Below are 11579 nucleotides of genomic sequence, written 5' to 3' on the forward strand. Positions count from 1 at the left end.
AATGATTTGATTAACAAAGTTTTAAAGGAACAGGCCACCGTTTTTACATACTGAGATATGTTCTTACCTGAGCTTAGACGAGTTCATTTGTACCTGTCTGGTCTTCACGAGTGTCCTCAGTCACGTGAACACAGCACAGATGGCGTTAGCATATTAGCCTCTCCTCCTCTCCACTATAGCTCCAAACCAGGTGAAGATAGAAGCTACTCCTGGTATTATTACGCCCTACAATAATTATACTATACAGTGCAACACTTCACATAGCCATATTTAAATAAGGAAAAGGTGGAAGAGCTTGGTAGCTTCTATATTCCCCTGGTTTGGAGCTATAGAGTTCGGGAATATGATGTCATATCGCTAAGCATTATGGGATTAATAGCAATTGTAAAATAATGGGGATTTTAAAAGTTAAAATACTGGAGTTATTGTTCACATTAAAACACTTGGACACCACAGTGAGTTAGTTGTATTTACCAGCAGTAACTCAACAGCTAGCAGAGTTGTTCTACGGCTATTTTCTCCACTTTTTATACTGTTTTTAGCTAATGTTAGTCAATGGAAATGTATGCTAACAACTGCAAAGATGGCGGATCTCCATGGTTACGGTGGAATTTCCCGAACTCCATCGTGGAGAGGCTAAATGCTAGCGCCGTCTGTGCTGTGTTTACGTAAAAAACGCTGGCATATTCCTTAAAGTTCAAGTTAGCCCACACAGCTCTTTAGACAAACTATACTTCTGTTTGCAGTAAAGCTCTGCCTAACCACACACGCGCTGGCATACTGTACATGACGGCTGTTAGCTTGAGGAAACTGTCGAACTGTCCCGTGATAAATCCTGTCACCGCCAACAGTTACATAACTCCTCGACAATGCTCAAAGCGCTGATTTGAAATGCGCCGAGTGTTTAATATGAAAAACAGCCCGACGTGTTTGAACTTGAGCGGACTGGCACAGGTTCTTCTTGTTTCAAAGCCTTCTGTCTGTCAACCGCAAACCGAAACTCCCCGAGGAGCTGCCCCCAGCACATTCACGGGCCCATACCAGGCAAATGACATTTTGGAGGTTTTTGCCAAGTTCTAACAAACATAGCATAACAACGGCGCCCGAGTCGACGTGCCAGCTACTGTTACATGCTTTACAAACAAGACGTCCATTGTGTTTTTATTCTGGAACCGGGAAGAGCTTTTGCTAATGAGCTAGCTTTGTCCTGCTAAACGTATTAGCTCTGCAAATCACATGGCGTGTAGCATTTTCTCGGGTGAATTCTCTTGTGTGAATTCTTTTTTCTTTTTGTTGGGAGCTTTGTTTTTCTTTCATCATTCAGGTTAGAACTAGTCTGTTGTATTTCTCTGCACGGGCTAGGAGAGCAGTTTGAGCTTAAAGGGACGGTTCAAAGTGAAAGCTTTGAATCATCTTTGGTGTAAGTAAAGCACCACTTTCTTCAAATGCCACTGTTGTACGCAATAAAATACATATTACCTAATTGGTTGTTCTGAAGTATTCCTCACATTTTTAGAGTAGTTTCACTCTAAAAAAGTACTTTCTGATCTGTGTAATAATATTTATTCAAAATCATCTTCAGGGCCAGAGGTTCTGGTCTGGTCTGTTGGTTTTTATTTGCAATATTATGAGAGTACACTTTAAAGGTGCATTATGTAACTTTTTATGTGGAAAAAAAAGTTGATGTTTGTGCGTATTTGACCTTGTAGTGACCTATCGTATCGAGATATGAACATTCCAGATATCAATATGGCAAAAGCAAAATATATCGTTATTGTGTTGATATCGAGATATGAACATTCAAAATAATCAAATCCAAAAACCAAGACATAAACAATATACATTTTCATCAATAAAACTGCACTGTTTTGTATTATAATTTTATTTTTCACCGAACCCAAAGTTATATCATATCAATATCGAGATATCTGGCATAAATATCGAGCAATGAATTTTTTTCCATATTGTTCAGCCCTACATTCAAGATATTAAAATGGAAAAAGCAAGATATAAACGATATACATTTTCATCAATAAAACTGCACTCTTTTGTATAATGATTTTGTTATTCTAATAAAAGGCTTATTCTAAAAAAAACATAGTTATATCGTATCGTATCTGGCATGAATATCGAGATATGAAATTTTGTCCATATGGTTCAGCCCTATCAGCATGGCATCTTTGCTTTCCATCACAGTGGCCTCACAAATGCTCCACGATCAATTGTTTGGGAGGTTTTCTCTGCTGACGAAGCCTCTCACCAGAAAACCTACAAAACAACTGATCCTGGTGCTTTTTATTGGAAAATACTGTTGTTTCACTGTAAGGAACAGTTACACAGCGACTGCAAGTGGCATCTTCCTGCAGTTTTGTGGACTTAATATTATACAACATGTGCCTCACCATCTGTAAACCTTGCCACACCTCACTGCTCCACACTATGCTCAAGGCTATTGTTTTTAACCTGGATTTTACCCTTTCTTCCACCTGCATTCACAAACTGTGGTCCACTCTAATTGTGAGTGTAATTCCATATTTTGCTCTATTTATTGTTTACACCATGGCTTTGACAGTAACATAATGTGTTAGAACAATGTGTGATATTCAGAGCTATAATTAAGTTATAAATCATGCAAACACAGCCGAAAGTAGTTTCAAAGTCTTGACACAGGACCTTTAAACCCGGCCCGGCCCCTGCAGGACCTTTAAACCCGGCCCGGCCCCTGCACATTTGCATCCAGGCTCACGTGTGTTTTCAAACAGAGCTCCAGAGTGACGTCGTCCACAGCACGTTCAGGACACTTCCCAATGTGAAACAGATGATCAGCACAAGTGAAGTCACTCGTTTTGGGACGTTTCCAGGTTTGTGCACTAGCTAATTCTCAGCTCCAGCATGTGTGCATATCACAAATCCCTAGGCGTGTCCCAGAAAAGGGAGTTTCCCCAAACAGAAACAACATGATCTGCACAGAGTTCAAGCAGTCAAGTAAGAGCAGCGTTCAGGAGACTACGGGCATGGAGCTGCTGTGGAACAAACCTCAACTCCGTTTTTTCTGAACATTACAACATTTCTGATAAAGACATGGCCATATCTTTACACATGGTGCGTATTACCAGTGGTTCAAGACACAATACTCCTCAAGTCAGAGAATTATTACTTTAAAATTGAAGGAGATGTTGGGATTCTAGGTTTTCTGGCACATTCCTTAATAATAAACCAATGGAGAGGTTAATGCGGAGTCCAGGAATAGTGAGTAAGTGAGTTGCAATTAGGTCGGGATTACGAGACTTTTACTAAGAATGACTAAATCGGGGCACGAGATAGTGAACCTGCATAGGCACAGCGGTGTCCAGCATCCGTCCAGCTCAGGCAGCATCCATGACGACTGATGAGCTCATGAAGTTCTACCTTGGACTCCATTTCAAGGACATTGAGCGTTTCCTTTTCTGCGCCATTATATCATCTTGGAGAGAGGCCACACAACCTCAAGCTCCATGTTCAGTATCTCTCAGTTGATTTATGACACTGTCTGAGATGTTTTTATGAGTTTGCAGAACAGAGAAATCGTCCTCCTCACCTGAAGTCGCCATATTTGCAGTTGGATCGCTGTGTGTGCTACATGTTCAGTCTGTTCCCCGGTGTCTGGTGCCTATAGGCCAGTATCTCATTTCCCCAACTTATTAACTCGGGCCTTAAGTTAATAACTTGTGCCCTTGACATAGTTATCTCAGGCCCTGACTTGTTAACTTTTGTTTGCATGTTTTTCTCCCTGTGTCTATAGATTTCCTCCAGCCACTCTAGTTTCTCCCATCAACCAGAAAACAATCACAATAGGTGAATCCGCCAGCCAGGTGATTCTGACCATTAGCCTGGCTCAACATCTGGAGATGGGTCCCCCAGTGCTCCACTGTCATCGACCACTGCACTGCAGGGGACACATTTCCCTAAACAAAGTACACCTTAACCTTAACCTTAATATAAGTCAGGATGACTCAATGACTTTTTTTTTTTTTTTTAAATCTAACTCATGTCCCTTCCTGGACTCCATAGGTTAAGATGTAGAATGCTGCACAGCTCCTTATCGACATTTTGTATTGTATTGAGCTAAAGAGAGTCTATGGAGAATGTTGGCTAGTCCCGGCTTACCTGGCAGATTTTCATGAGAACTTCACACTTATGACATTCTACCCCGAATAATCAAAGAATTAAGCAATCCATTTGAAGCATCTATATTATATTACACAAGCCTAAGCCGTGTTACACAACCGCCACTGTCACGTCCAAATAAAGCCATGTCTTAGCAACGCGTGTTTTGACATGGGACGCACGAGGAGAGCCGGGGCTCGGATCTGCAGCCGTCTCCCAATCACAGCTGTTCCTAGTAAGACACTGACTTCACGTGCAACTATTTTCCTTTCAGACTGGGGCGATTTGCAAAACAAAATCACACGGTGTAGCCGAATGTAACCATGGAACATGAAAAACAAACCCAGCGGATCAGGCGAGGTGCCATCTGCCCGAGACATTTCCTCTGGCGAGAATAACCTGCATGTCAACCTGCTGCGCGGAACCATAGAGTCGTTACTTTCTGCTATCTGACACCACGGTTTTATAGATACAATACTTAAAATATGAACAAAGCCAACTAGTGGTCATTTGAAGAGAAACATTTCCACAGACGACCTGTCCTGGTCCACAAACACTAGATCACAGGACATCAGCAACTTCTGACACTCAATAAAAATGTCAAAATTCAACAAAGAAACCAGGTCCATAGGGCTAACTCTGAGTTGTTGTGCTCGTGTAATGATGTAGCTGTATGTGGCTAATAGCAGCAAAAGCAGGAGAAGCTAATGCCAGAAAACACTTTTACTCTTCACAAAAGTCTCTTAGCCCACTAAAGTACATTCTTTTGAAAACTTCCATAAAACATATCGTTCATGACTTAAATAAAGTCCAATCTTCAGTTTCCTCCTCACAGTGACAGCAGCTAATGCTAATGCTAATGCTAATGCTAATGTTAATGCTGCTCTCACAGAGCAGGAGTATCAGAAGGAGATTGAGGCCCCATCCGAAACGCTAAAAACGCCATACCAGATGTGCGTCAGTGTCCGCCATGATGAGAAGCATCCGAATTGGGCTGTCAGTTAGGAAGAGTTAGGGAAAGGAGCCTGTATGCTAACTATCATAGCTACTTTAGCATAGGGACCTCTGATGCTAACTCATAAGCCACCACGCCGCCAATGTTCAGATTATTCTTTTATTTCTGTGATGAAGCTGTAGGTGTGGAAGGTAAATCTGAAACGGCTTGTTAGCATCATCTGTTTTCTGTGTGGCTTCATATCGTTATTGTGGTTTCAGACACTGAAGTCCATGGCCAGGAGTAGGAATGTTTTTGTAGTCCAATACTATACGGGTAATGTAGTTTTTTTCTGAAACAGCTGTTGGTGATGTCACTTCCCCTGCGTTTTCCGGTCTGGGTAAGGACGGTCGAATTGGGCAAATGCTGCTGAAGCTCTAGTTCCTAACTGCATAGAGAGCTAACAGTTGACTAAATGACAGGTTAGGGATCAGGAGCTAGGCTCAGGACATAGAAGCTACATATTTGATGGTTTCAGTCGCAGCCTTGATTTGATAGTTGTACACTGAAATATCTCTCACAGCAGAGAGGAAAAGTCTCAAAGATGCTTTAAAGAGGACAGTGTTTTAGGTTGTGGCCGATACAAAGAAGAGCTTTTAGAAACAGAATGATAGACTCGTTCCATGTGTCCAGTATTGTTATAAAAGTCTATCATTCAGGTCTGTTCTGTTGATGCAGCTGTGTGTCAGACACAGGCCTTGACCTTCCTCGTAACAGTATTGATCTGATGATAATACAGTCCTCACATTTCTTATATGGGTGGAGGTGTGACATCACTCAAATACATGTTTGAAGGTTCAAAAACATCATTAATGGGTAGCTAAGAGTTCACCAATTATTTATTCAAAACCATAACAAAAAACATGCTAAATTTCCTGTTTTTTTAAGCATTTGACAGTTTCACATTCCACACATTTCCCATTAAAAGTTTCAAGATATTTATCTGGAATTTTCCGCCGGTTTGCAACCCTAACTTTAACAGTCAAGCATGCCATTAACTGAAAATGAAAGCTTGATTTTCACTCTTTTATGACATGTAATTCCGACAACTGCCTCCAGAGGGCGCTCCAGGCCAGTCTCACACTCTCTCCTTTTCACATAGGAATTATTTCAATGTTTCAAATGGTTTCAAATGTAAAAGACCGACGTGTTCAGCCTGAGTGACGCACATTTCCTCTTTAAAGCCGCACTATGGGGTTTTTACATGACAATGACACTGAGGGGTGACAAACTCATGGGCATGTGTGGAATGTGGACAGTCCGGAGAGGGAGGTGTGCACATATGTGTATGCACACTCCTGTCATATCTCAGACAATGGAATGGAGAAAGGTGGAGTCGCGTTACTGAGATGCCTGCCCTGCCCAGGTAAAGGGTCACCGCGGCAACAAGGGAGGGGCCCATACCTGTGGAGCTGATAACCCTGATCCTCCCACACACACCTACAGGAAGTCATAGGCATTCAGAGCTATTTCTATGACTCCTTTTCATCCTCATTCGATACTCTCTTCTGCCTTTTGCATATGGCCGTTTATTCAAGGGCTGTTGGTTACAAAAATAAACGGAAAACAATTTAAAACAATGAGAGAGAAAACAAATAGTGGAAAAATTAGGGAAAAAATAGAGAAAAAATACTGGGAAAAATGATAATTTGGGAGGAAAAAATAGATAAAAAGAGAAAAAAATGTGGAAAGTGTTTTTTTTCCTGACCTTTTGTCGTCTGTTCAGGACAATTATGTTTTTGAGCGACAAAGCCATGTAAATGATGCATATTTCTGATGATTTACAACAATAGTCGACACAAATATTGCAATAGTCCTTTTGGTCCTTATCCCTCAGACCTACTACGTGAAGAGAGACACTCTCCATAATAAACAAATCCTTCAAAAAGCAGAAAATGTGTTATTCCCACGGCTGTTTGCCTTTGACGGTGCATAATCATGGCTTAGAAACCTGCCTTAGAGCACCTCAGGACGATACTGTACGTTTTATCATTGATTCATTCATTTTCACTGTATTTTGCTTACAGCGCCCTCTCCTGGTAGCGGGGGAAGCCGAGTTTAGCTAAAGTTACAGCTACGCCAACAAAAGCTCAAAAACATCCATTCTGCATGACTTTAAATGAGCCTTTATTACAAGTGTTACGTCTTGTTTTTAATCTCGTGTCAGGCTTTGACTTCGTTTCCTTTTCGCGGCGCTAAGTGCTGAACACTGTCACGACTCCAGATCCCCAACAAAACAGATTCACACAATCTGAAAATGACCTCCATTTTTCTGTATTAGGTCAGGTTTTTTGTGATTTTCCAATCTCTGCAGATTCCACAACGCTCATGATTTTGACTTTCTGTTTTTCTGGGGACGTTACGACCAGCCCCTGTCTCCCCAAACTGTGGACAGACAGGCCCCAGGACGATGGCAATAGAAACATTCGGGACCAGATTGAGCGAAACCAATGATTTTTTAAATTCAGCAAATCAACATTGTCCTGCATCAGCTCACAACACTTCAGACACCACATTTGTTGTAAACCAGTGTAATAAACCCTTTAGATCAAGTACAGTCAACTATATGTGCTTAAAGTAGAATATTCTCTCTCAGTGCATCATGCTGCTGTTCTCTGTGCATTCAAATACAAGGCAGTACGATGACTGTGTAGTATAGAGATGAGACAAACCCCTCCAGCGCTGATCTAAACTACAGGGTTAGCAGCTTTCATACAAAACAAATCCCAATGAAGAGGGGGTGATTCGGTTCTGATTTACTGATTGCAAACACAATGCAATAGTGAAAACAATGATAAAACACCTTTAGGCCCTCAGGCCGGGCCTAAAGGTGAGAGAGGGAGAGGCTAATACTAATCATTCCTCACATAGTCCCTGTGCGGAGCAGAACTTATCAAACCGGTCACCACTGCAGCACCACACCCCCCTCAGCGCTCAGCACGCCCTACCCAACAGCACCAGGCATGTACAGCCACACTGCAGGAACACAGCCACATACAAACAGCACGCCTGACCCAACAGCACCAGGCACGTACAGCCACACTGCAGGAACACAGCCACATACAAACAGCACGCCTTACCCAACAGCACCAGGCATGTACAGCCACACTGCAGGAACACAGCCACATACAAACAGCACCAGGCACGTACAGCCACACTGCAGGAACACAGCCACATACAAACAGCACCAGGCATGTACAGCCACACTGCAGGAACACAGCCACATACAAACAGCACGCCTCACCCAACAGCACCAGGCACGTACAGCCACACTGCAGGAACACAGCCACATACAAACAGCACGCCCTACACAACAGCACCAGGCACGTACAGCCACACTGCAGGAACACAGCCACATACAAACAGCACCAGGCATGTACAGCCACACTGCAGGAACACAGCCACATACAAACAGCACGCCTGACCCAACAGCACCAGGCATGTACAGCCACACTGCAGGAACACAGCCACATACAAACAGGGAATGGTCCTGAAATTATGAGTCTGCGGCCTGTAGCCAAAATCATACACTGGAGTCACGTTAGGCTTTGTTTTACAATATTATTATGCTATTACTTTAACTCCCACTGGCATTATTTCATCATCCTGTTCAGCATTACCCAAATCTAAAAGCTCTTTGAAAAAAAAGCGTCAAAATAATGGCAAAAACAAGATGTGAACGACGAGAAGGTGACAAACTAACAATAAAAATGAGGATGAAAACACCAGTGTTGGGGGTAACTTATTACAAAAGTAATGATTTACTAAAATATATGACTTTTTTCAGTAAGTAAGGAATATAACATATCACTTACACAAAAATATGGGAATATATTAGCCATTACAATTTAAGCAACTCATGTTACAAGTGCATTTAAATGTATAAACGAAAAAAAAAAAAGAAAAAAAAAACTCCCCCGAATAAACTGCAGCACCAAAAGTTGGACACTGGTGTGTAAGATCGACCCGAGAGAACGGGAATATCGTTGGCATTATTACTATTATTAGTTTATATTCTGCCAAAAGTAACTCAAAGTAGTGGAACATATGTAATACAAACATATTACATTGTTATAGCTGTAACTACTAATATAGAATATTTCACAATTTTAAAGTAACTTGCTCAACACTGCAAAACACCGACGAAAAAGCAACAAAAACGTAACGAAAAACAAAAGCATCAATATACAACAAAAATGCGAGCAACAAGGCGAGGAAAACGTTTAGATGAGTTTTGTAGGTCTTAGCTTTCAAATGAGGCGTTACACTGGCTTGTAGTGAACTCTCCGGGTCAAGAAGCTTCTAGATTTGGGTAATGCTGAACTGGAGAATCTGTGCTCAGTTTCTACTTAACCTACTGCCTTTACATTAACGTAATAAAAAGCTATAACCCAGAGTTTTAGCGACGTAAACAGCCAATAACACAGTGTACCAAGAGCGTGGAGTGACAACAAACCCGACGTGCCATTACGTCTGTGCGTGAAGCCAAAAACCTTCACAAATGAACTTACGTCGTCGTCGTTTTGGGCTGCGTAATGACGGTGGACTTCTTCTTCTTGCTGAACATGGTGCCAGGCGTAAGTGAGCTGCACCGGTCCCGGCAGGTGTGTGTGAGGTCCTCGGGTGGTCAGTGCGGTCGGTGCGCGTGTGTTGCTGCCGTAGCTCCGGGTCGCAGTGTCGCGGCGCGGTGCGGGAGCTCGGGGGAAGTTCAGAGTCTGTGTGCGCGTCACGGCCTCCCGCCCTCCCTCTTCTACTGGAGCGCAGGCATCCCGATACTCGCCCGTCCGGTCCTCCCCGGGCCCTCCCCCGCTGCTCCTCACCTGCTGCACCTGCTGTGTGCCGTGAGGGGGCGGGGCCGGGGACCTCCCAGCCCCGCTGCGCGCCGCCGACAGGGAAGCAGGAAGAGCGGCGGACATGGAGAGGCTTCACCGGTTTGATCATAGAGCTGCGGTCAGTTTCAACAATGTGTTGAGTTATAATTACAGCAAAACAGATCAGAATGGTTTCACTGGCCGTTGTTAGTGAACAGGTTCACAACTAGGAATTTTCCTCGGTTCAATCATAACTTAGATAAATAATAAACTATAAAAAACTTTAAAATATTAGACTATAAGGATCATGCATAAGAAGATTAAATGCACTCTGTACCGCATCCCCTAGGGGAAGAAATGTGGTGCAATTTTACAATCACTTAAAAAAAAAATCCCCCAATCTCTGTGAGGTAATTAGAAGACTGATAACAACATTTTGGGGGGAAAAGTGTTTATTTTTAAGATATCCACTACAATGGACGTCAGAACGTCATACATACGAAACAGATTCATGATGACAGTTAGTCCAAAGAAATGACCAAAAGATTAACAAAAGAATGAGTTTTGCTTTGTTGGATTGATACTTTAAAAAGCAGATCTTCTTCTTAGAAACCCAGAGGAATCCCTCACACTTTGTGCACAGGTTGAGTCTTGATCTTGACTTTACCGGGAGTGGGGACGTCTCCAGCTCATCTCCATGGAGATGTGACTAAAATTTGAGATTTGAATGGGTTAGGTTCTCATCCAAATCCATTCTTTGATTACTCACTGCAATAATAGCATTTTCTGGTCATTAGGAGCATGTTTCGTACTGATGGCAACAGTATAGGCCAAAATGTTACGCAATGTGCCTTTAATACTGCTACTGATTTGGAGGGATGGTTGACTGCAGAGCTGGTATGAGTGCGAGTATGGGTCCATTCATTCATTCATTCAAGCTTTATTTAGGACACAGAATGCTGACCCATAGTAAAACTAAAGTATGTGTGTTAATGTATTTTTTGTTTTGTTTGCTTGTAATGTTACCTTTGAACTACTACCTTTTTGAAGGATATATCCCCGTGTTCATTTGGTGTCTGTGCTTCCAACCTGCCACTGTTACTATGACTTTAGTGTGTATGGAGCGGCTCGTCCGGTCAGACAACATGAGTGACAGTAACATGGCACTCAAGACAGTGTGCTCTTTACTGGGAGCCCAGTCTTTGGGATCCGTTCATCTCAAAGAGCCGTTCTTTTTCATATAAGATTTTAATAACAACAGCCAGATAACTCACACTATCTAAGATCTCAAACCATTTAGAGAAAACTGGACAAAAACGTTTGTGTCTTTGTTTAGTGTGTTTTCTAATGTGTGTGGTTCGTTCCTCTGTCGTGTGGTCCTCTGTCCTGTGGTCCGCTCCTCTGTCCTGTGGTCCTCTGTCCTGTGGTCCGCTCCTCTGTCCCGTGGTCCGCTCTGTCCTGTGGTCCGCTCCTCTGTCCTGTGGTCCGCTCCTCTGTCCCGTGGTCCGCTCTGTCCTGTGGTCCTCTGTCCTGTGGTCCGGTCCTCTGTCCTGTGGTCCTCTGTCCTGTGGTCCACTGTCCTGTGGTCCGCTCCTCTGTCCTGTGTTCCGCTCCTCTGTCGTGTGGTC

The 11579-nt window shown here is 42.8% G+C and overlaps 1 protein-coding gene across 1 annotated transcript in view; it reads right to left on the reverse strand.

Moving 5' to 3' along the window:
- Positions 1-9976, reverse strand: part of ppl (periplakin) — a 30883-nt gene extending 20907 nt beyond the window's left edge. The window contains exon 1 of the mRNA XM_079565311.1: positions 9652-9976. Within this exon, the coding sequence (XP_079421437.1) occupies positions 9652-9707 (56 nt within the window). The 5' untranslated portion in view covers positions 9708-9976. The remainder of the gene's footprint in view (positions 1-9651) is intronic.
- Positions 9977-11579: the final 1603 nt, after the last annotated feature.

Source organism: Gobius niger, assembly GCF_951799975.1.
Source record: "Gobius niger genome assembly, chromosome: 10".
Classification (NCBI taxonomy): Eukaryota; Metazoa; Chordata; class Actinopteri; order Gobiiformes; family Gobiidae; genus Gobius; species Gobius niger.